The following is a 26,917-nucleotide window of genomic DNA, read 5'->3' on the forward strand; positions in this document are numbered from 1 at the left end:
TAAGCTCTTAATAAAACAGGATTTAAAAAAATATGTATCTCAAGTCAAACAGCAAGCTCAAGGCAAAAGACAGCACCATATTTAAAGTAGAAGTATTTCTTCATTAAAGTCAAAACCAAGACAAAAATGTCTACCATTTTGTTAACATTTTCTGGAATTAACTACCAATTCACTTTGAAAAAAAAAAAGTCTAAAAATAACAAGGAAGTAGCAAAACCATTTGCAGATGCCATAACTGTGTATCAAGAAAATCTAAGAGGATCAATGGTAGAAACAATTTGAAACACTAAGATAATCCAATAAGGCAAATGGTTAAAAAAATTGGTACACACACAAAAATAACTGCTTGTGTAAGTATGTGTAATATCCATTCTAAGATATGATAGAAAAGCCATCTGCTACAACATGGCTGAAGCTGGAAGATTTTATGCTCAGTGAAACAAGCCACACACAGAAAGACAAATACGGTATGATCTCACTCACATGTGGAACCTCAACAAGCCAAACTCGCAGAACCAGAGCAGACAACAGTGGCTGCCCAGGGGCTGGGAGTGGGGGAAACGGGAGGATGTGGGTCAAAGGATACACACTTTCAGTTGTAAGATGAGTAAGTTCTGGGGATCTAATGTACAGCATGGTGACTACAGTTAATAAAACTGAACTGTATACCTGAAATTTGCTAAAAGAATAAATCTTAAGTGTTCTCATCACACATACACAGAAAAAGGTAACTATGTGAGGTATTGGATATGTTATTAACTTGACTGTGGTAATCACTGCACAGTGTATACCTATACTAAATCATCACGTTATATACCTTGAATACACACAATTTTTATTTGTCAATTATATCTCAATAAAGCAGGAAATTTCTTTTAATTTTTGCAAAGTGTGATGGAAGAAAAATTCCTATTCACAATATCACACATACACACACACATCCCATTAGAATAAATCTAACAAAAATTGTGCAAGACCTTTAAGAAGAAAATTTTATGATACTAAAGAACAAGCAATAGAATAAATTGAAAGACACATCCTATTATTAGCTAGGAAGACTCAATACTCCCTAAACTAACTTATAAATTTAATATGGGGCAGTTAGACAAGCTAGTGCTAAAGCTGATCTGCTAAGTCAGTCAAGAAAAATCTAAAAGGAACTGATTGAGGGGGGACTAGTCCTGGGATATTAAAGTGTGTGATAAAGGTACAGTAATTAAAATAGTTTGGTGTTGGCACACACACAGATGGATTAAATCTTAACAGGACAGAACCAAACACATACAGGACTTTAGTCTCTGATAAAGGTGGCATTTCAAAGCATCGAGAAAGAGACGATTTATTCAGTAACTGGTGTTAGGATCACAGGCCAGCTATGGGGAAAACTTCACTCTTTAGGAAGCAGTTCCACTCCTGGAGATGCATCATACAGGTAACCTTAGATCTACTTCCTTCAGATCTTTTCTCTATGCCACCAGCTCAGTGAGGCCCTTCCCTGAGCGCTCTCTTTAAAATTACAGCCCCCAACCCAACTCCCAATTCCAGAGCCCCTTTCTTGCTTTTAGTGTTTACTTCTCTTCATAACACTTATGACCAACAACATGCCATTTGTTTACCGTCTGTCTCCCTCACTAGAACATAAGCTGCACGAGGGCAGGGATATTCATCTGTTTGCTGCTTACTTATCTCCAGCACCTAGGCACTCAGTAAACACTTTTTAAATGAATGAAGATACTCTGTGGCATGAGTATTCAGCAGCCAATTCCCTCCCACTTTCACTTCGAGCTCAGCTCCACAGTGTAAACAAATGTGCTCAGGGCAGATGACTCCCTCCACAGACCTGGAGAGTGCATCATGATGGTCCTGAATCCCTTGCCAGTTGCTGCCTGGGCAGGGACACATGCCCCCATCCTTGCCAACAGGACCTGCAACGCAGTGTGCTAGGGAGGTTTCTGGGAAACATTTCTCTCACTAAAAAAAACAGAGAGATGTACAGGAGAAAATGCCTCTTTCTTTTCAAGATTTTGTCATGCCTACACATGATGCTTGGTACGACATCAGCCATTTTGCAATTTTTTTTTTTTAAAAGATTTTCTTTTTTCTTTTTTCTCCCCAAATCCCCCCCTGGTACACAGTTGTATATTCTTCGTTGTGGGTCCTTCTAGTTGTGGCATGTGGGACGCTGCCTCAGCGTGGTCTGATGAGCAGTGCCATGTCCGCGCCCAGGATTCGAACCAACGAAACAGTGGGCCGCCTGCAGCGGAGCGCGCAAACTTAACCACTCGACCACGGGGCCAGCCCCAGCCATTTTGCAATTTTGAGGGGAATGTTGGCATACTGAAGATAAAGAAAAGCAAGCAAGCTCTGAACTTCAATGGAATAGTTTTATCACTGAATTAACCGACCTTGGAATCACTTTTCCAAAATAAAATCAATTTTTACAAGCTACTTTTAGTTGCTCCTTCTGTTTCCTAAAGCAGAAAGCATCCTGATACATAGTTACACATGTGTGCAAAGACTTGCCCAAGAGTGTTCGTTTCACTATTACTTATAAAGCAAACTGCTGGCATCTAAAATTACGTCAGCAGAGGTGTCCTTAGGTAAAAGCATCATATATCCAGTGGTGTGCTGGTAAATGTTTACCAACCAGCTTGGAGGAGGCTATTTGTAGCGTCTGCCAATTTCCATGCTGTAAGTATTCCCACCACAGTCAGTTTCAATAATGGCCATGTTTAACAACCAGCTCACTAAATTCCTGCCAATGTAACAATCAGCTCTCAAGAGCCAGTAAAACCAGCTCCAACATACCACTTGCTTACATCCAGACAGTGCAGATACATGTGCTGGCAGGAATCATTTCCTTGATAAACTTGGGTGGAAAAAGGCAATGAAAGTATTTACAGAGGGCTTTAATTATATAATCAATTTTTTCAGGTACAGACATACTTACATTTTGAAGAATATTCAAGAAACCTGAACAAGCTTGTGGAACTGGAGTGGATGAGAAACTTTTCATTATACACCCTCATGCAAGCTGCTTAAACTTTTTTTTACTATGAATTATCTTTTTATAAAAATTATAATTTTGAAAAATTAAACCTCCTTAAATTTTCATTTTTGCAATGTAATTCTCCTTTTCTCCATCACATACTTTTCCCCTTTTTGATGATTAAAACAATGCTCACTAGATTTAATAACCCCTAAACAAAACTGGGTCAGTAAACCAAACAAACTGAAATTAGATACCTTTGCACTTTTTTCCTCAAATTAACCTAAGTAACAAAATCACTGTGATTCAACTTCAATAAATCTCAAAAAAATTATGCAAGTAATCATTTCATCTACAATGCCTTTCTGTTAAAACATAAATTGAGCCAAGTATGCAAAGCACATTCAGATATCCTCAAAACAGCCCAAAATTCATGCACTCACAGAGCAAGCTCACTTTGCACCTCAGTCGTCACATAGTGTCACATGGAAATCATCGGGATCTAATTAGCGACTTAGAGAAAGGAAGCAATAACAGAGTGCTGCGGAACAGTCTGCAAAATTTATAGGTCACTAAAGGTCACCCACAGTAACAAGGCTTCTTGTCTCTGGTTTGCTACGTGTCACATGCCAGACTCCCTGGACCCAACAGGCAACTCTGTGAGTCCACAATCAAGGAGCTTGTTTTCAGCTCTTACTGGAGACTGCCCTCTTGTCCAGTTTGACTTCCTCTCAATTTTTAGCGTCAGAAACACAAGGAAATAAAATTCATGGCTAGACTGATGTTTCCTCCCCAGCTCTCCCACCTCCTGCTATGCCAGGAAGTAGCATTAAAGTTCTATCACGTGGTTGCCCAACAGGACACAGGAAGCCAGGACCTATAACCTGATGACTCAGGACTGTGATGCAAGGATGGAGCTGATACTTAACTACACTGGGAACAGCACTGAGACAAGGTCAGGTCGCTGTACTAACAAGAAGGACGTTTCTTAGGCTTTTCACTTACAACATATATATACGCTATCCGGGCACTCACACTTACAGCAGTTTTCTCTTTACCATGACAAACGATTTAACAAGAGGAATGGAATGATGGAGACGTTCGATGGGGGAGGGATATCTGTTCCATCTGTTCTCCTTCCCGCCCTCCTATGTCTAAACAGTTCTCCATTTTCCCCACCATCAACACAAATCTAAAACCACTGGATAAATGTTAAGACAAGCATTAAATCTGAAGGGACTAAGACCTGAGGGGGAAAAAATAAGGACGAGAAGAAATGAAGGAGCAAGTGAGTGGCAACGCAATCCATGGATATAAGCAAACATGAACATTATTCCTTAAGACAGATTTTCACAGATATTCGAATAACTACGACGCTTGCAAAATATTAACGGATCTCTTTGAAGAGTTTTTAAACCCAAGGCTGAACTAGGCTGTAAAATAGAAAAATTAAAGATTTTAAAACATTAACATGTATTACTTATACAATAATTTTTATTCGCTATACATTAACTTATGAAAATGAAAAAGAGAGGCTTAAAGTCATACCTTTCAGCATGACCTAAAATGCAAACCACATAAGCTAAAACTATGAATTAAACTAACAGCCAGAAGTCACAGTAAATATGAACGTAAAATCAAACCATTTCTTCTAAGATATTGTTCATTCAATATTGCTGAAGAGCAAAGACCAATCAATCAAAAAACCAAATGTTACACAAAGAAATGATATGTGCTGAAACACAAATGGTCTTTAAAAGGAAAAACCAGGTAAGAGCACTGATCATTTCTAGAGTCTGGGACAAGAGACGTAAAATATAAAATAGATATGACATTTGGCCAAGTATACACGGGTAGATTAAAAGGCATCATTTTTGGCTTGACTCAGCTTAGAAGCTAATAAATAAACAGTTCAAGCTCCATTTAAGAGCAGAAAATGCAAACACATTTTAAGCTTTCCATCTCAAGCATGCAGACCCAGCCAAGTATTAATTATTACCACTGCAAAGGGAGTATTAGAGTTCTATAAAATCCACATTAAGAAGAACATTAACCAAAGTGATATTTTACATGAGTTAACTGTATTCTTTTCAATTCCAGGCTATTCTAAGAAACAGAATCACAAATACCAATAAATATCTACGATAGCTAAGAGGCAGCCTGACCACACTCACCGTTTTCCACATAGGGATGAAAGGGTAAGACGAGGGCCAGGATGACCCGGCCTCTGGTTGGCTCCAAGACACTTCTGATATCTTTTAACAAAGTCAAGGGCTGATCACAGCGGTCCAGTAAATTCAGGCAGCTGATGACATCATATTGGAACCCTGTATTCTGCCATTCATTTATACCAAGCACTCTGGAAAAATCAGAAAGAACTAGATTGATACAAACCCCCTTAAAGACATCGTTAAAAATAATTGAGATGCCAGTAAAGGCTCTAACTTGTCTTCCAGATCAAAGTAAATTCAAAATCATCATTTATAATTCATGTTCGCAGTTATGGCCAGGCAAGAGGAAAACAGCAACCACATTTCTTTAAATTTAGCATTTCACCGATTTCCAAATCCCAAAACACACCATACATCTTCATATTAAACATATGATTAGTTCTCGTAAAAGGACATGTATGGTGATAAAAATGGTTATAAAACTAGGGCATCAAATTCTTCAACATCAGTGAATGAACAAAGGGTCCTACTTTCCACATTCAATGAAATTTAATCATAAAATATATCATACATTCCTGTTTTCTATTCCTAGGGTCCCTCCAATTTAAGAATGACTAGGGTTGGTATAAGATAATTCCCATTTACAAGCTATGACCTTTTGAGCACATCTCTGTTCCCAGGAGAGAGCTACTATTTCATACTCTAGAATCTTCATATCTGAATAACTACATAGGAAAAAATAAAGCACAGGACATTCTACTAAAACTGTAAGTGAAGAGTATAGTTAACACGTCACCCTCAGCCCTCAATATCACACACACTGACACACGCACACTCACTCTCTCTCTCAAAGATCATTTCTAGTCCTTCACAATGTTTTATCCACGGAAAGGGGGAGTTCTTGTATCAAATCTTTGTTAGCCACACCATTAAGGAAACCACTATAAAGTACTCACTCCTGCTGGCTTATACCAGTCAGAATGTGGTAGGTGAGATACATTAAGACAGACAGTGGGAAAAGAAAACAGGAAAAAGGAACTTTGGTAAACAGTCTTTGATAATGCCGAGCAAATACAGCAGAGATATGTTAGAAAATTCTAAAAGTGTAATGAAAAAGTATAACTCATTAGCATAATGATATTTTACAGCATTTTTGAATAGAATAAAAAGGAACACAAACCTCTCAGGTGCATCTTCTTTTCAATCTAGGTTTTTTTAAAACTAAAGCCTCCTGCAAAACCACACTCTAACGAACTTCAAGGGACTGGGTGTCACACTCCTTTGCTGCCTGAAGTAAGTGGAGCGTGAGGGCTTCACAAGCACTCTGTGGCACTGAAACTGGGACTGCAGTGATGACTTCAGAAACTGGGTTCAGCTCATTCAAACCTCAGGGAAGACTCTACTTTCAAGACAAAAAGTTCATCAATTCCCACCTCAAAAACCAAAACGAGCAATTAAAGAGAAAGGCTATTTGTAATTTAATAGTTTAGCCACAGAGCCAATTTAAATTCATAAATTGCAAAAAACAAATTACGTGCTTGATTTTAAAAAACAAAACAACAAATTTAGGCCTGTCTACAACGAAGCGGAAGCCAAATATCATCAGTATGTTTTAATCTAAAATAATCTTCCTAAATCCCTCTCAGAATGAGTCGCAGATAGTGAGTTTCCATGTCGATAATTTTGAAAGACAGAAATACACTCTCACAACAGAAAATTATGGCTTTAATGCTGGGACAGGTAAAAACTTTACCTACAGAAGTCCAACTTCATCTTTATTTCTGTTTTGTGATTTCTATGTGTAAACTTAGTTCAACTGACAAAGACAACTTTACTAGCCCAGGAATCCTAACAAGTTGTTAGAACTTTCCTCTTATGAGAAAAATGAAAGAAGTGCCTTGTCCAACGTCACACTGCAAATCACTGGCAGGGCAGAAATGACAACTTGGAGATTCTCCTAGTCTGTTATTCAGGTCAATGAACCTGCCTCTCCACGTAAAGTGAGAAAGAACCTGACCAACATCCTTTGAATAAATGCTGCTAGGGCAGTGGCTGAGTGGACGGCCATCTGCACTTCAGTCTCCAGTATCTTTTTGTTAAAAAAAGAAAATACAGAGGACATTAACATAAGAAATAGAATTCTCAACTATTTTCTTTTCAAGAAAGATCCCAAACTTACAGATAATGCATTAAAGTCAAGTCATTAAAGTCTTTCCAATTGACACTAAAATCTTTGTTCTCTGGTGTCAACAATGTATACACAATTCCTCTCTGATTACCTGGTGTGACGTGTCTGTGAAGTGGGGGCTTAAACCCAGCCCCACCCCCAACCCCACTCAGGGTCTCGCCGCGCGCTTCTTTCCTCCATCAGCCGCTAACCACCATTTGGATCACGGAAACTAATTTTAACATTAACTTTTGCTAAAGCAAACTGAGGAAGGTAAACATGCTGCCAAAATCTTTTCCTGCCAGAGAACGTTTCTATTTATTGCCATTTGAATTGTGGAACTGTAAGTTAGCACACACAACCAGAAATCAGTTGTCTAATCCTTTCCTATGTTTATGGCTTCTCTAAGACACCAGTGCTACCCCAAGAAGCAAGGCATCTGTTTAGGGATTATCTTCAAGAACATGAGATAAATAATAGTTTACCTTCTAGGAGAATTTAAAATAAATTTTTCTTAGAGAAGTGACAAAGAAGAGAATTTATTTTGATAAATTCTAAATAAAAAACAAAACTCCCCAACAGTATAAAGAAAAGTTATTGTTTTGTTTTAAAGAATCAAAGACACATCCTTGGGCTGGCCTGGTGGCACAGCGGTTAAGTGCGCACGTTCCACTTTGGCAGCCCAGGATTCACCAGTTTGGATCCCGGGTGTGGACATGGCACCACTTGTCAAGCCATGCTGTGGCAGGCACCCCACATAAAATAAAAGAAAGACAGGCGCAGATGTTAGCTCAGGGCCAGTCCTCCTCAGCAAAAAGAGGAGGATTGGTGGCACACATTAGCTCAGGGCTAATCTTCCTCAAAAAAAAGAAAAAATCAAAGGCACATCCTTAAATTTTACAACAGGGTTTTCTGGTATAAACAACGATATACTGGCAATACAGAGGAAAAATCTGGCCATTTTCTGTTCATTGATTTATTTCAAAAATGACATCTAGAACTGTCATTAAAAAGCCAGTTGTTCATGGGCCCAGATATTGAAGAGAAACAAAAAATAGCCACCTCCCCAAAAGAAGCCAAAAAAACAAGGAATTAAGCTAAAAATTGCCCCGCCATCATGGGTTGGGCAATCCCTCAACTTACTAAGGCATCATCACATCCTCATCAAAATCTGAAACTGCATCAAAAGCTGCCACTTTTGTGAATATGTTTTTATTTCATACTGATATTATGGAGAGAGTGTCAATCAGTATGAATTTCCTATTTAGGTCAAATTGCAAGCAGATTTTGGCATATGTGCTATATATAAGGAAAAAAATTAAACTAAGTATTTTTTATACGGTGGATAAGTTGATGAAGTTATGTGTAAACTCCAGATATACTGAATTACTAATTCAAACATCTGAAGCATCACTGAAAATCCCATTTAGGCATTTAGTCTCAAGAAGGGCTTTACTGGCAAACAAGCAAGGAAAGGGGCCGGGCAGGTGGGAGGGGAACGAAGACATGTTCCAATACCTTCCTCCCCAAATCCACTTTCAAAACACAGATTTTTTCTTTTAAATGGGGGCAGAGAATCAGATTAGGAATTCAGCATGATTTAAGCCATTGTCCTAACAAAGGTCAAAGCATTCCAAGTTTTGAAATGGTGAATTAACTTCTAATTGAAGGAATATGTTTCAATTTTCACCACACAGACCCACCAGGATCTAATCTGAGACAGATTGCTGGAGCTAAGGGAGACCTTATGAATCACTCAGTTCAACCTCACACAGATAGAATTCTCCTATAAGACAGCCCTAACAGCTATTGATCTGCCTGACATACCAGGGACTACACTTATTCCCTCCTTCCATATAACATCCCATTAAATATTTGTGCACAGTAATCTTCCCTTCCACCCCTTTCCTACTTGGTCTTCTCTTCCCCAGGCTAAAAGTTTCCAGGATTTGTCAATGTTCAACCCAGTCCTGGTCCAAAGAGCTATGCTGATGCTCTGTCTCTAGGGTTAGTGTGTCTAAGTACAAACTTAGGTGGATAGGAGAGTGAGTGCATAATTCTTTCTCCTTTCTTTCTAAGGCTAAGCCCACCTTCCAAAATATCAGAGAAGGAGGCAGGCTCTACCTCGACCTGCCCACTCTATACTCAGCATGTTCTCCCATCAAGAGAATCCATACTGAATAAGGAGCCTTCTTCCTAAGTCTCCCAAGCAGCAAAACCTCAAGCTTAAAACCAACATTTGACACTTCACACCCATTAGGATAGTTATTATCAAAAAAAACCAGAAAATAAGGGGCAGGCCTGGTGGCACAGTGGTTATGTTCCCACGCTCTGCTTCTGTGGCCCGGGGTTTGCGGGTTCAGATCCCAGGCATAGACCTAAACAGCACTCATCAAGCCATACTCTGGTGGCATCCCACACATGAATAGAGGAAGACTGGCACAGATATTAGCTCAGGGCCAATCTTCCTGACACACACAAAAAAAACCCCAGAAAATAAGTACTGATGAAGATGTGGAGAAACTAGAATCCTTGTGTATTGTTGATGGGATATAAAATGGTGCCACTGCTGTGGAAAACAGTACGGCAATTCCTCAAAAACTTAAACATAGACTTACCATCTGATCCAGCCATTCCACTTCTGGGCATATACCCAAAAAGAAGTGAAAGCAGCAACTCAAATAGATATTTGTACACTCGTGTTCACAGCAGCATTATTCACAATAGCTAAAAGGTGGAAGCAAGTCAAGTATCCGCTGACAGATGAATGGATAAACAAAAAATATGGTATATACATATAATGGAATATTATTCAGCCTTAAAAAGGAAGAAGATTTGACATACGCTGCAACATGGATGAACCTTGAGGACATTACATTAAGTAAAATAAGCCAGTGACAAAAGGACAAGTATTGTATGATTCCTTGTATTTGAGGTTCCTGGAGTAGTCAAATTCACAGAGACAAAAAGTAGAACAGTGGTTGCCAGGGACTGGTGGAGAGGGAAAATGGGGAGTTAGTGTCTAATGGGTAGAGTTTCAGAGGGGAAAATGAAAAAATTCTAGACACGGATGGTGTGATGGTTACACAACAATGTGAATGTACTTAATACCACTGAACTGTACAGGTAAAATGGTTAAACAGTAAATTCTATGTTATATCTTTTTACCACAATAAAATTTTCTTTTTAATTAAAAAAACAAAAACAAGACTTGAGAATGCCAGGTTGCAATTAGGGAACAAGTCCATACATTCGATCTCCTGCTTCCAAGCTGTCCCTCATCTGCCCTTTTCCCCCCTACCGTGCCAACTCCTCTAGTTCAAAAACACACTGCCAAGGGAGATGACTTCTCTCTCAACCTCCATTTAACTGTAGTATGGCAAGTTTTTAAAAAAAATTCCTAATCATGGAAAATTGTTTCTGATTCACATCCTTTAAATAAAATACTCTCAAGAAGAAATACATCTAAACCCAAGAAATATACCCGAAAACATGTCAAGAAACTATACCTGTATTTCTTCTTCTGAAGCTGCCATATCATAGTTTCAGACAGCTCAGTAGCATAAATTTCTTCAAAATGAGGGCTCATGATTTTTGTGACTTCTCCATCTCCAGCACCTAAATCAAGAAGTCTATGGGTTTTCCAGTCTGGATTAATCTTAAGCAGTCTCTGAAATTGATCTGGTGAAAACACAAACATTGAGCCTCTTCCTAGCAACCTGGAAGGAAAAGAACAAAAATGGAAGCGTCTGTACAGATCAAGCACCCTCCATACACACAGAAGGACACAGGGAGCCTTTGAACTTACAAAATGTTTATTTTATACGATTATATGATTAAAATGTGTATTATTTTATATGACTGAAAAACAAAGTTAGTAAAGTAAGAAAATACTTTCAGGTACCATTATCTGTCTCATTTGCAAATAACATCCCCCAAAAGAGTGGACAATGAGAGGAAGAAAATGTAGAAAAGAAAAAGTCGAGAGGGGAAGGGAAAAATAAATGAGTAAGAAATTAAAAGATGAATGTGAAGAACTTATGTCAAAATAGGAAGGAGAGATGGAAGGAATAACAGAAAATGTTCGTCAGTTAAACAGATGACAGACCAACAGAATCAGACCACAGCACTAGCCAGTAACACTAAGCCAAGACATCAACTAGGAAAATAACGCCATTAGGAAACTAAACAATGGGCGAGAAAAATAGCTTTAGGATAATAGATTTTTAACAGACACTTAATTTGCATGAGAAAAGCAGACAGTACTTGTGTCAGTTATATGTTATACAATTGGCTGGGTCTTATTATTTCCACAGATTCTAAAAAACACTCAAAAACCACAGTAATACTTTTGAAAAAAGAAAATTGAAAGAAGCGAAAATGGAGATCAAAGCGAACCCTCAGAATAGCAGCTACAGATCAAACTAAGTCTCCCTATTTCATTTCCATCTGGGGAAATAAAACACACTCCTATTTAGAACTTGCTTTCTAGCCCTCAAATCCCCGTTTGCCCAGGGCAGGGATTCTCAGACTCCTCCTCAGCAGCGGAACCCTCTCTCTAGACGAAGCTGAACTCAAAGACAATATAAAGCGGCAGAAGGAGAGCTGACGCTGAAATGAGGCTGACAGCCCTGGGCTTCGGCCAGCCCACTTCTAGGCCTTTCCCTGCCGCCTGAAGCAGCTCCAGAGGCACCTCCTCTCCAGACCCTGGAAAACAGTTTGAAAAAACCACTGTCTAGGAAGTGGCAAGAAAATCTGTACTGTACTGCTACTTTCTGGAAATAATCACAAGGCACACTATATTTGTTAGAGTGAGTGGAAAGATGCATGCAACTTGGTGCTCCTGGTGAGACCGGGTTCAGGAAAAAGTTCAAATTATGGAGGTCACATAACAAACGTCCCCTTCCCTCTTTCCATTAAGGCCTTAAGAGAGTTTAATCAAATCTAATAACGCATTTACAGTAAATCTTCTGCACCACAGAAATGCTTAGAAAAGGGCAGGAGGAGACCTCAGAGACTAACTGAGGCTATCCACTACAACTGTCTACCAGAGAAAACCGTATCTCCTAAAAGAAAAGTTGTTTTTAATCCTCAATTGTTCATAAATTCTAGCAGAAAAACAGGCTGCAGAAAGCAAATCTGAGAAAAGGAACTAAACTTACTAAAAGAGCTATACAAAATTTCCCACAGGAGCCAGAGGCCGAGCAAGAAGAGGGAGGTGATAGGCAGCACAGCTTGGGGGATGCATGTTTCAAATGTCGGCGCTGACTTGCCATAGGACCAAAAGTAAGCTGCAAAATAGTTATCTGGCTTAAACTTTCCCAGTTATAAAATAACATGCTTCTCTAGTCATCTCTTTGGCATGTAAGGAACCTTGACATGATAATCATAAAATTCTAGAGCTAGAGGTCATCTGACTCTGACTGGTCTACATCTAAAGGCACCAGAGAGAAGAACTGTCCTATTTCCAAAGATCATGAGCAACAGAGGCTCCACAAAAAGATTAAAACTGTCAAAAAATATAGCAAAATTCATCGAGCCCAGCGTTTCCCAACCAAGACCAACTTTGCCCTCTAGGGGGCACTGGGAGTAGGTGGGAGAGTTTCAGGTAGTCACAATGACTTGGGGGTGCTACTGTCATTTAGTGGGCAAGGTCAGAAAAGTTAGACTTTCTGCAAGGTGTGGGGCACTCCCACACAATGAAGAATTACCCCACGTAAAACGCCAAGACACTGATCTAGCTCAATACAAGGTTTCCAGCAAACACATACCATGGAGAGATACGGCTCTCTAATTTGTCCTTAACCTCCAAAGTTAGTGATGTCCATGTGTGGGGTTTTGTTTTGTTTTGTTTCAGTGTTTAGTAACCATCCTAGGTTCTCTAGCCTCCATCTAAATTCTCTCCAGAGTCTACAGAGGAGGCACACCTTCTTATAAACATCTTCCCACAAACTCTGAAAGCAGTTATTACGCCTCTCCTTACTTGGTCTTCCTCTTCCCAACACAGAGGAAGTCTGATAAGTATCTTATCTTCCTAATTCAAGAAGCTACCACAGTAATTACTTCTGTCTCTAAGAGATGGCCACTCATGGTAATAACGTACCCCTGCCATGACTCGAAAGTACCAAAGGGCTCAAAATTAAACTTTCAGCTGAGAATAGGACACAGGCCAAGAGATGTTTTGGAATTTGCAGGGTGGAGGTAGTGGAGATTAGGGTTAGGAAAAAAAAGCAGAAGAGCTGTACATAAGCGAAGCCAAAAGGGATTTACTAATTATGCTGCCTCTTTTTGACCGAACTGTGAAATTCCAAAGCAAAGATTTTAACCTGGGTCCAGTGAGGTAGAGGTAAGGGGAATTGGTTTAGGGTTTGAAATCTCTCAAAATCATACGTAAGGTGTTGAATGGAAATGCTATTTGAAGAGAGGATTTCAACTTCTTATTGCTTTCACAGAGGTCCTGTACCTCTTATCCATGAAGGATAAGAATCACTCTACAGTAACTTGCTTGCTTTCCGACGTAAAACAGAAATTCAGGGCAGCCAATTTAGAAACAAAATGTCAGACCAAGTTGTATAAAATCAACCACCAACACAAAAATAACAACTGTTTGCTGAAGCGAACTTTAGGAAATTTCATATAAACAATGACGAAAATCAAGTAAGAAAGCTTGAGAAATGACTTGTGGTGCCTGAAAACATCTTTAAAGGCCAGATGACAGACTGGGGATGCAGACATTTGGTCCAAGCTGGTTCCAAACCTCAAGGGAAAAAAAGTGGACCCAGCCAGCAGCTTCAAGTGGTCTCATAAGGCTTTTCAAGCACTGAGCCCCGCTGCTCTGCTCTTTGGCATTTCGGATTCTTGGGCCCTGGGGATGTTTAAAAATCCGGCCAAGAAAGGATGAAAATGCTCCAAAGCTTTTTCTGTGGATTTACACGAGAGAACCACTCTAGGGATAGACAACTCTGCAATAGGTTCACAAGATCCTGGTGAGCCTAGACATGAGGTAAGAAGAGGTGTAGGACCCTTCACTCAGAGCAAGCCTCCACCCACTGCTGGGCTGAACTAAACTCCCCAAAGAAACTTGCCCTGGGAAGTACACTTAAAGCAGAGATCTTACTCTTCAGCCTATCTACGTTAATGGCTTGGTTTCAAGTAGCTTGCTACGCTCTATGGTAGGGTACTAGCAACATCATGGGCATCACCTTGGAGCTTGTTAAAAATGCAGAATCTCGGGCCCCAGACCTACTGACTGAAAATCTGCACTGTAACCAGATGCCCAGGTGATTCCTGTGCACATCCAAGCTGAGAAGCACTGCTCTACGTAACTCCCACCACAGACATACAGACCAATGAGGCGATTTACCAAGCTACGGTGAATTTAAAAAGCATAACTGCAGAAGGCTGGGCCACTGGACCTACTGCCAAGGATACCGACTAGAAAAGTGTTGTAGCTGTAGAGGCGGCAATATCTTGAACACGGTAACATTCCTTTTTCATTTTTTTTTAAACCTAAAGATAAAGAAAAATATCCAAGATTCACTTACCCATTGATAGATGTTCTAGACATAAACAGGCTAAAAACAGATGACACAAAAGAGTGATATAATTGGATAAATAGCCAGCCCGATTTCTCAATGCTGTTGTTTAAGAAGATCTGTGTTCCTTGATCAAGATAACTCTGAACAAAGACAGCCTGGAGTGATTCGCATAATTTCTCTCTGTTGCACACATACCACTAAAAGAAAAAAAAAAAGAAGAATGAAAACACACAACTGAAGTGTCATCTAAGAAGTCCAAAGACAAAAACCAGAAGACTAAATCAAATCTAAGATTTCCAAACATTATAATCTCACGGCACTTTGAGGATAATCATCATCTCTTATATTCATATGACCTAGAAAGTACAAAATACTCTTCATACATAATTTCTCATTTAATTCTCATAAGCCTCCGAGTAGGCACAAAGAGCAGGGGAAGGCTGAAGAGGCTTGTGAGTCATGCAGCTCAGTAGATGGCGGAGCCAGGCCATAGTCCAGGCATTCTATCCTGGCCTAACAGTTCCCTCACTATACACCCGGGACCCCGAGATCTAGGAAAGCTCTGCTGGCCTCTCCTTCACTGAAATTCAACATCAGAAGACAATAACTAGCATTATTAGCCTTGTTTTTAGATTAAACAATAGTCATAATCCAATGATTTAACTCAAAACCACCAAACAAATTAATGGTAAAGTGAGCAGCAGAATTTAACACTCTAAGGACCAGAGTAAGCTGCCCTCCTTCTTGTAGGCTATATAGAGACCTTCAGAAATACTGAGGTATGCTTTATGAAGTCATATGACATTCTCACAGACAGGAGCAAAATGTGCTCGAGAGAGACTAAGAAGTCACTTAAGGTCACAGTGCAATCAATGAGAAGACAGAGTAATAACATGCTAAGAGCCAGACTTCCGGGACCAGGCTCTAACCAGAACGCACTTTTTAGAAAAAAATTCAAGAGCTTCAACTGTGGGTGAAATTTAATCTTCCATAATCAATGTTTTCCATTTTCATGTGGAGTTAGCGTTCCAGAGAAGGAGGGAAGCAGACTGTAGGGTGCCTAAGCTTTAGAGGCAGCCCGAGGACCAAGTCCTGGCTCTGCCATTCCTCTGTGAGCTTGGAGAAGTCACTGAATGGCTGAGCCTCTGTTCATTCATCTGTAGACTAGAGATGTCACTGGTATCTATCTATCCCAGTAGGAAACTGAGAGGATTAAACGAGATAATGCAGGCAAGTCCTCAATACAGTACCAGGCACACAGGAGAGTCCTGTAATAATAATAGCAAAGAGATTCCTCCAACGTGGCCTGACAAGCAAGAGTTAGCCCATCAAGTACAATGATGAAACTGCAGAGTAGACCATTATTATTAATCCATTATCTGCTAAGAAACAACCAATTTTTCCCAATAAGAAGTCCACTGGCCAAAAGCAACTTGCTTCCCCTTGACAAATATGACCATTTATCAGCAGTAGGTGTCCCGTAACTGCTTGCACAATTGTGGACCAATTTTACAGTCCCCTAAGCTTGCTAAATGTTGAATGAAATCTTGGGTAACATTCTCAACACTAACATCGAAAGGAACCAGTTAGAAACCAATACAAACAAGCAAACAGGCACAATAAAATTTTAAAGTTTGATTAATCTTCACAAATCCTGCACCCCAAACTGGATAAACCAAATCTTTCCAACTGTTGACTGATGTGTGTTAACTTACCATTTAAACATTGTTACCAAAACTGCTTGGACTCGAAAAATATTTTTATTTTTCCCACCCTATATGATAAGCTATGAAGCTTCTTACATTCACTGCCTACATTTAACTTGGTCTGAAAATGTTCTCGCTTAATCATTAACCAATTCTTAATACTCATTGTGCCTCAAGTTATGCCCCAGTGCAGGTCATAAACCATTTTTTATTACACTTGTGAACTCCTAGTGCACATTCTGAACTCTCTAATACTGAGGCCACTCTGACTTTTATTTATTTTTTTATTCTTTGAAATAACTAATCAAGATGAAAGCCATCACCTTGGTAATAGGCAATCAGGTGCATTCTATTAATGTGGACAAGAAATCATTCAAGTGAAACAGAGGAGCTAAGAATTCCTCGGCATCCACTTGTAAATGGACAATCAGAACAACAATGGACTCTGACTTCCAGAACTAAGCAAGAATTGGTACCATTAACTGCAAATATTGCTTTCAAGTGCCAAAAGGAAAACTCAAGTTTTTAACAGCATTTCTCTCAATTCAACATTAACACATGTGGTTGAACCTTTCCTATCACATAAGTCTTTCAGAAAAGAAACTGCTTACTGAACGGAATGTGCTACAGAATAAAAAGGAGTAAAGCCCTTCTTTTTAAAGATAAAGGTTGAAATCCATGTTCCTCCTCACCATATAGGATACAAATGTCAACTCCATAGCATCATTATTCATAATCACCAAAAAGTGGAAACAACCCATCAAGTGATGAATGGATAAACAAGATATGCTTCATCCATACAATATGGATAAACTTTGAAAACATTATGTTAAGTGGAGTAAGTCACAAAGGGCCACAAATTATATGATTTTATTTACATGAATTGTGTAGAGTAGGAAGATCCAGAGACAAAGTAGATTGTGGTTGCCAAGGACTCGGGGAGTGTCTGCTAACAGATATTGGGGCTTCTTTTTGGAGTGATGAAAATGTTCTCAAATTAGAGAATGGCGATGGTTGTACAATTCTGCGAACAAACTAAAAACCACTGAATTGTACACTTTAAAAGGATGAATCTACGGTACGTGAATTGTATCTCAATAAAGCCGTCATCTGTTAAAAAGACAGACACACACATCTAAGTGTAGGTGGCATTTTGATCTTCTAGAAGTTAAAAAGTAGGTTGAAAATTTAAGAGACCAAGCAAACCTCTTTAAAAATGTAAATCTTTAAATGCAAATCAGATCATGTCACTGCCCTGCTTCACAGAAGCCTTAGGATAATATCCAAAATGCTTAATATGGCTCACAAAGCCCTAAACGATTTGTCCATTCTCTGTCCCCAGCTTCACCTCATGACACTCCCTAACTAACAATACCTGGCCACTCCCTCTGTCAAACACTGTACCCTTTTTTCTTTTTCTGGAAGGCTCCTTTCCCATGGCTGTCTCACATGGTATTTGCTCTGTCCCCTACATTTCCTACCACCCCAACCCGCCTCCCCGTCGCCTAGTTAATTCGACCAAAGCCTAAACATTTCTTCAAATATGTTTCCCTTGAACGTCCAGACTGGGTCAGATCCCTCTCTTCTAATTCCCTCTCTTACATCCCATAAATCTCCCCGGTCACATTTATGACCACTGAAGTGAATAACTATACATAGTCGCATGTTCAGTGTCTATCTTCCCAGGTAGACGGAAAGCTTCCTAAAGGTAGGAACAATGACTGACTTCAGTGCCTGGACTGACACAGATGAACAATAAGTGTTCATCAAATGAATTACTGTTTAAAGTCACAAGCAGTATAAGAGGCAGAATTTGGAGTTTCTAGCAAAATCCTGGAGGGAACATAAGGATAACCACAGAGACAGCAGTCACTGGGTTTCTGTCAATTCCTTCAACTCTGAGGTTTATGCAAGGCCCTTTAGGCAAGGCCTTGCTTAAACCTAATTCTGCAAACAGTGGTTAAAGCTACCCACCCACCACAAAATTGCTTTAGCAAAAGCAAGCAAAGAAGGAAGACACTGCCTGGGCACCTGCCCTCACCAGGCACCTGGCCAAGAGCTTCCCATCTCACTTAGCACCTACTAACTTCTGAATCCCGGGAAGCCTAGGGGTTCTCAGCACTTCCAGCTGATTCAAGTTCCTGCTGTAGATGCATGTTGTTGTATAAAAGTTTCTTTCAAAGAAGCCTCTCTCACTTCACTCTACCCAGTGTGTCTGTCTGAGATTCACTGTTCTAAAAGAAGGCAGGACTATTCGGCCCAATTAACTGGACTGGTTGTGTTCAGAGAAAAGATCATCTGATCCAGAAGTAACTAAATTTCGATAGGCCAGGGTTTCTCAACTCAGCACTATCGACATTTCGGGCCAGATAATCCTTTTCAGACTAGGAAGAAGGACCTGGCCACCCACTTCCACAAAACTGTCCACGAAAACCCTGTGAACAGCAGTGGAGCACTGTCTCACACGGAGCAGGAAGGCGAGAGGACGGCGCAGAAAGACTGGGCAGGGGGCTCTAGAAGTTGGAATCCAAAAGAAGGCACTAACATCAAATCCTTCGCAGGGGGGCCGTCTTGTGCATTGTAGAATGTTTAACAACCCATCAGATGCCAGTAGCACTGCCCCCTAGTCATGACCAGCCAAAATGTCCCAGACATTGCCAAATGTCCCCCAGGGGACAAAACTGGCACGCTTGCGAAGCACTACATGGACTTACCCAGAAAACTTCACTGCTCTGACTGCAGTAGTGTTTCCTAACTACCCTAGCTTAACAGTGGTCTAGGGAAAATTAAAAGATGGACTCACTGGCCTCCGGGAACTCATACTCCAGAGGGGAGAAAAAAATCAGAAACCAAGACAAATAAGTAACGGGATTATGATCTTGGTCAGGACCTTCAGCTCCTTAAATGAGCAGTCGCCCTGCCCTTAAAGGCAAGACACTGACTACAGAGAATAATCAAGGCAGGACCTTCTGCAACCATTTGGCAGTCCCCCCGGAGTTACCTCTCTCCAGACACCCCAGCTTACATGAAAAGCTGTAATGAGCTCACAGCACTGGTGGCCCGTCTGCAGGCACCGGGCACTTTCAAGCAGGTGAGTTCTTTGAATATGTGCTCCTCAAAAGACTACAGAGACAAAGGTGCCCAGGCAAGAACAAAGGATTGTGCCTGTGAAGTGTTCCCACTGGAAGGACTATGTGCCAGCTCTGCTGTAGGGCTGGACGCAGTGTCTGAAAAACCGTCCTCTTAGCATCTTCCTTTAAGGTTCACTCAAATTTCATTCAATCTAACTAAGTAAGGAAATCTTTTAAATATTTTAAATAACAAACTCTAATCAAACAAAAGTTGTGCCATCCAGTCACCTGCTGATGCAAAGTATAAAGATGTGATAACTAAACATAACATCTTCTAAAAACAACAGTAAATGGCAATGTTCTCCCTATTTGTAACAAGACTATAAAGATACGAATAGTTAGCCAAATAAACAGCCAAATCAGGTAGACATGAGTTCAAAATGTGTATTTGACAGTATTAGCTAAACAAAATAAGGAAGTATTAGGTCATGTCTTAAAGATTTCATTAAGCCCACAAACATCTCCTGATCTTTACATAACGTTAGTAGATGAATTGTTCCTTCACAGTAGAAATGCAATTTCCATGTAAAATTACATTTGCTTATCAGACTGAGGGATAGAGTGAAAAGTTTTTCTGAAATTATTTTTTAGAGTTCCCCAACTAGTCAAACATGTGCCATTTTTCCAAAATACAAAGAATTTGAGCACATCAGTAGAATGAGAAAGTTATTTTGAAAAACCCACTTCCTGCTTTTAGGTAATGTGGTAAAATAAAAAATAAACATTTGGTTTTTATTCCAGGTTCCTGGCACAGAGCTCCTACAACCCTTGGGGAATCTCTACAGTGCTAATTTTTGTATGCTAATAAATGAGGGAAGTGGGGTGGGGAGGGTGTTGGAACTTTCGGCCCCACCCCTCCAACCTCCAGGGAGGAGAGAGGGGCTGGAGATTGAATTCAGTCACCAATGGCCAGCGAGTTCATCAATCGTGCCTACCTAACAAAGCTTCCATAAAACCCCGACTCCACAGGGTTGTGGGAGCCCGCAGGTTACTGAACACACTGATGTGGGGGGAGGGTGGCTCACCTGAGAGGGCATGGAAGCTCTGTGCAAACCCTCACCCTGCATACCTTGCCCTATGCATCTCTTCCATTTGGCTGTTCCTGAGTTGTACCCTTTATAATTAACCAGTAACCCTAAAGTGTCTTCCTGAGTTCTGTGAGTCATTCTACCAAATTATCTAACCCGGGGTGGGGGGGGGGGAGTTTGGGAACCCCAGAATTTGCCACTAGGTCCAACAGAAGCATGCGTAGTCTGTGGACCCCAACTTGTGGCTGGCACGTGAAGTGAGGGCAGTCTTGAGGACTGAGCCCTTAAACCTGTGGACTGATGCAAACTGCAGGCAGTTAATGTCAGAACAGACAGAACCGAACTGTAGGACACTCGGTGTCAGAAGAAAATGTCACAGGTAAGAAATGGGTTCTCTCTTTCAATGTTAAACTTGATAAAACTGGATAAAGGCCAGCACTTCAAGAAGCTGTCCCATCCTTGTCTAACTGACAAACTGTCAGAACTTCAACTACTATTTTGCACACAGCTCCATAACTTCAATGTCTACACTGAGGCCCACTGGAGCAGGGCCTTTCCTATGAAGCAGACAGCCTATCTTCACAGCCCTTCAGACAACACAAGGTTTCCCAGGAGGGACATTATGAAGCAACGGGAAAAGCCTGGGCCTTGAAACCAGAAAGAACCGGGTTCAAAACCCAACTCTGCCATCTATAAACTGCACTTTTGAGCAAGTTTCATCTCTCTTAGTCTCAATCTTCTGTCTGTAAAATGGGGATATACCACCTACCTCCCAGAGTTGTTATGAGGATTAGAAGGAATAACATATTTAAGTGCCTAGCACACAATAGAAGCCCAATAACTATGAATTTCCTTCCCCTTCCTGTCCAAGGTCAACAAAAACCAGTCAGAGGAGAACTCAAGTTCAAGGAAATGCCTAAAAACCGCACTGTAGGTCTGGGCACCCAGCCATTCCCAAAAGAAATGAGTAACCAAAGACCTAAGGGAGGCATTTAGTGCCACTAAAAACAATCGGATAGGCTCCACTGATCAGGGTCCATGAACAGAGAACCTCTTCTACTACAGGGGGTGGTCAGATCAAGCCTGACAATATTGACCTCGACAGCTAAGGATTCAAAAATCACATTCTAAGTTTCTGAATGCAATCAAATCAGCCCAGACATTTCACCACTGACACCTTCTTGCATCTAAGCACAGCACAGGAGTGAACCAAACCATTCATTACGATTTCTACTAATGATACAAACCTAAACCAACGCCCTCTTTGTGTGAGATTTCAACATGTAGAGTGACAAGGCATCCTCATGTCCACGCAGGGAAACAATTTACACGGATTTGATGGAGCCTCAGCTCTGATTCCATAAATAAACTATTGGCAATCTTCATTTCAAATACTCACTCCCTGTCAGTATTTTATAACTCTCAGATTTTAATAAAGCTTCAGAGGGTCTAAACAGCAGTTTCTTACTGGAAGTTACCAGGGTCCCCTAGGTCACCTTCCCGGTACATCCTGCAGAAGAGAGAGATCCTAGTGTTCCATGAAACGGAAGCAAATACTTGTTTAGGGTTTCAACACAGGTTATAAGGAAGGAAACAAAGCCTTTTAAAAGTCTATTTGGTATTCAGCTGCAAAGGCCTCCAGACTCTCGAAAGCAGTTCACAGGAGGACAGGGTGGAATCCATCAGCGTCCGTCTGGCTAGCTGGCTGACTGCCCTGAGCGCTGTGAGCTCCTGCCTGACGTCCGTCCGCCTCCACACGGTAAACGGGCAGTGAAGGTACAGGAGACCGAAATCTGTCCTTCAGCACAACCTACCACCTCTGACTGTGATGTCCAAGTATTTTTTCCTTTGGAAAAAAACTCCAAATCATTTTAATTCTATCTTGAATCCATCATCACCTGTGGCATAGCACAGTTTTGAGCTTTTAGAAGAAGGTAAAAAAATAAGTCAAACATACACATACTTGTAATTTTAAGTTACACCTTAATAATTCTGGATACTGTTATCTGTGCTTTTAAAAAACCTTGCAGTACGTCACCTGGAGAAATTGTCCTGGCTTGGTTCCACGGAGTTCTGTAACAATTCTTTTTTAGCTCCATCTATTGAGAAGCTGCTGAATGACTGTTATTACCAAGAACCTAGTTAGTGCGGCCTGAGGATCCTTCCAAGTTTCAACAGCTCTAAAATAGTTGCATTATCTTTAAGCACAAGGCGCAACGCATCGGAAAAACTACATCTAAAGTTTTTGTGGTTGTTTACATTTTTAAGTTCCGAGTCTGCCGATACTGAAAAGTGACAATATCTAGTCTCTCACTGCATGGCTCTATTTCTTCCCAATGAGTCAAACTACCCGTCTGGCAACCTGTGATTAGAATGTGCTGATTAGGAAGCTGGAAATTTTCTCTTGGGAAAAAAAGATCAGTAAATATTTCAGGCCTTCGGGTCACACAGTCACAACTGCTCAACTCTGCCACTGCAGCGGAAGCACTCAGAGACCAGAGGTGAATGAATGGGGGGGGCTCTGCTCCAACTAAACTTTGTGGACACCAAAATACGAATTTCAGCTAAGAAATTTTCACGTTACAAAAAATGTTGGCAACCATTTAAAAACATAAAACTATTCTTACTTCACAGGCTGTACAAAAAAGTCAGAGTCCAATTTGGCCTGCAAGCCATATTCCTGCTCCAAGTGAAGCCCTTGCCTCCTGCTCGCCCAAAGTGAAACATAATCCCGGTTCTGAAGCCAGCACACTGAACCAAGTTATTAACATGGTGCTGCTACGATAGTTTTAGAGCTGCTTTAGCTCCAAGGAGCCTTGTATCTCCAGGCTATAGTAACTAAATAGTAATTTTTAATGAATAAACATTGCCCAAGATCTCTCTTTTAACCATGAAATCCTCCACCATAATTTCTTAATAAAATAACCATAAGGAAAACTTGTGCTGAGTATGGTTCAATCAAATCCATAAACCTACTTTTATGTAACTCCAAAAGAACCAGATGTGGCTGCCTATGGAACCCACACACCCAAATGAACACCAGAAGACCTTGTATAGAACTATTAATTTGAAGGAAGAAAAACCATCAGAGTTAAGCTACTTCACAAGCAACAGGGTTTATAAGGCAAACCCAGGATCCTGGAATACAAAGCAAATAAATCACCAACTCAACCACGTTGCAGAGGGTTACAAAAAATTTTATGCAAATTTATGATTCCCTTTAAAAACAGAAAAAGGGCAACTATAAATATTTGCTAAATAAATGCTACTTTTCTGAATGAACTCTATATTTCACTTTATCTCACTGGGGTTTCTATACACATTTTTCTTTTGTTCACTTTCATCTTTATTCATAGACAATATTTTCATAATGTGAATGGATCATCCCCAAATAATGTCTGGATTGATTATTCTAAGGAAAAGAGCCATTCTCCCCCTAAACATTCAGAAAGCCCCAGATTAGTCTCCACCTTGGAGAAACTGGCTGCCAAACTGTTAGTGCAACTGGTTAACACACACACGCACATGCGCACACACAGGTGGGTATCTTCAAGGCATAACGAAGTAAATGAGGTATCTGAAACCAATATTAGTTTTCCTTAGAAGCTGCTTTAAAAAGGTACCCAGAAAGTATCCTCTGTTAGGAGATATTCTGAAACTCTGTCTACAGCTATAATTCTACCTAGGCTCCATAAAATCAAATTATTTAAACAGTTTTTCAATTTTTAAAAGATGCCCAATTCTTTTTTGAGCACTGAAATCATCTCAGGTGTGCTGCAGTAGAGGCGACCACAAGTGTTCAAATACCTGCAGCTAAGACTCAACCATAATTCCACATCAATGGAAATAAGCCTCCTTTTTATCCCACCCAGAACCTCATCACTACCACCTGTCAAAAAGGACATTTCTAACTCACTGTTTTACACCATTATCCATGCTCCGTAGAGATATGCGACATGTTGGTAACTGCACATTATGATTATGGTACTTTAGAGTTGTTTCTCTAAGAATCACTAGTGTAAGTAATTCATAGCAAAGAATGTGATTTTACACTTTAGGATCACCTACTAACTTTACGTGCAGTCCTAGTACCATCACAGGAGTAATTACCTAACGAACTGCTATAGCTGTAGGGTTACAAAAAATTTTATGCAAATTTATGATTCCCTTTAAAAACAGAAAAAGGGCAACTATAAATATTTGCTAAATAAATGCTACTTTTCTGAATGAACTGCTTCTTTATTTTCATTAAAACACATGAAATCAACCCGAGGGTAACACCAGGCATAATAAGTAACACAGGAAAGTGAGAAATCCAAAAAAGTGGTAAGACACAAGATGGGGGATAATTAGTTACTGCTCTCTGGAAAGGCAGAATGTACTATAAATACCAACTACTATAAGCCAACACTCTTGCAGAGTTCAAAAGCCTCTTTTCAATGAGTGTAATGTTGACTGCAAACTACATTATGGTCAAATATGAAATAGCTCACTCTTAATTCTACAGTCGACCTGCACATACTTCAAGTGGCACAAAACTAAGCTAACGAAAAGACTACCTGGCCGGTCATACCACACTGGTCAAGATTCACAACTACAACTCTTACAAGAATTCAGTCCGGCCCACTTCTGTTTTAAAAACCCTTCCAGCAAAAGCTTGCATCACCTTCCTTCTTATCATATCTCCCCGATCAGACACCAACATGGAAGTTTAAAGGCTCTCTCTCCTAGAGAGGAGGGAAGGCTCCGTGGGATGGGCGTGAGGACCTGTCAAACACATTTTCTAAGTGCTTAGAGAAAATGTCACCTGAAGGAGCCTGGAGAGTTAAACGGCTCACGACGCCCGGTTAAATCGCTTTATGACCCTTTGTATGTTCACAGATTCAACTAAACAAAAAGAGGGACGGGGCTCTCATTTTGATTCTCGGGGGTTAGCAAGGTTGTCGGGGTAACGGGTTTGGTCCGCTCTTTTGCCCCTCACGCCCCGGTGCCAGCGCGGCCCCCGTCGCCACGCGCCGGCCCACCCCAACCCCCACCCCGAGCCCCGGTGGCCGCCGGGAGCGGACGCCGCGGGGGCCGAGCGTCTGCAGTCAGCGCCCGGGCGGGGAACAATGCGGGGCTCCGGGCGCCCACGCTCGGCCCGCGGAGGGGGAGGCAGCCGTTCTCCGCCCGCGCCGCGGAACAAAAGGGGCCGGGCGCCCCGAGGTCGCGGAGCCGGCGCCCGGCAGGGAAAACTTTCGGAGGGGCCGGGGCGGCGGCGCGAGGGGCCGGGGCCCCCTCGCCGCGGCGCCCCGCACAATAGCCGGGCCGCGCACGGGAAGCCCGGGCGCCACGCCCCCGCCCGCCGCCCCGCGCTGCCCGCGTACCTGGTGGTTCTCCTTCCTGCCGCCCGCGGCCGCCGCCGGCCCGCTCGGGCCGCTCGTCATGTTCACGTACAGGGAGCGGGTGAGCGGGCTCCGCAGCGTCCACATCCTCCGCGCCAGCCACACGGACGCCAGGCTCAGGCACAGCCAGCCCGCCAACAGTCTCATCGGGGGCCGCGGCCGCTCGCTCCGATCACCGCCGGCGCCGCGGCGAGGAGGAGGAGGGGCCGCCGCCTCCGGTCGCCGCCGCCGCCGCCCGGGCTCGAGCCATCGCGCCCGACTTGCCCATCCAGCCCCTGCAGGGCCGAGGCGGGGGTGGGGAGGAGCGGAGCGGGCGGTGCACAGCTTCCCACCGCCTACTTCCGGTCCGCCCGCGGAACGCCGCCGCCGGCCGCGCCAGTTTCCACCCGGAGCACGGACGAGCGGCCGGGGCGCGTTCTCGCCGGGACGCGCTCCCTCCGCCCAACGAGCAGGCCGGCCGGGAGGCGGGACAAAGGGAGCGCGCGTTCGCCTGGCGCGCGCCCGGTCCCGTCTAGACCGCGGCGCCGTATCCCGGCGGAGATGATTTTAATTGCTTTCCTTCCGAAGACTGTAACTGAAGCCTCCCGCTCCCTCCGGGGTGGTGCCCGCTGGGCTTCTGGCCTTTCCCCGCCTTACCCTTTGCTTCTGAGGTCCTCCTCCCGCCCCCCGACGGGACCTCCACCTGATCGTGCAGATAGCCCAGGGCGAGGAGGGGCCTCATCCCTTTCGCCCGTCGGGACACTTCAGACCAAGTTCTTGCCAGAGACGACGCTGCAGGTTCTTAACTGTCATTGGCTCAGCTG

At 41.9% G+C, this 26,917-nt stretch overlaps 1 protein-coding gene across 4 annotated transcripts in view; it reads right to left on the bottom strand.

The window, feature by feature from the left end:
* Positions 1–26,917, bottom strand: part of METTL9 (methyltransferase 9, His-X-His N1(pi)-histidine) — a 43,881-nt gene that overhangs the window by 15,137 nt on the left and 1,827 nt on the right. For 2 of the 4 annotated variants that reach the window (XM_008507583.2, XM_008507582.2), the window contains exons 2-4: positions 14,872–15,062; positions 10,837–11,046; positions 5,164–5,348 (exon numbers count right to left, since the gene is read on the bottom strand). In XM_008507583.2, the coding sequence (XP_008505805.1) occupies positions 5,164–5,348; positions 10,837–11,046; positions 14,872–15,062 (586 nt within the window). Of the gene's footprint in view, positions 1–5,163; positions 5,349–10,836; positions 11,047–14,871; positions 15,063–26,096; positions 26,873–26,917 lie in introns of those variants that run through there. The other 2 variants (XM_070568371.1, XM_070568372.1) reach the window with 2 other exon arrangements.

This window comes from Equus przewalskii, chromosome 12 (genome assembly GCF_037783145.1).
Source record: "Equus przewalskii isolate Varuska chromosome 12, EquPr2, whole genome shotgun sequence".
NCBI classification, from domain to species: Eukaryota; Metazoa; Chordata; class Mammalia; order Perissodactyla; family Equidae; genus Equus; species Equus przewalskii.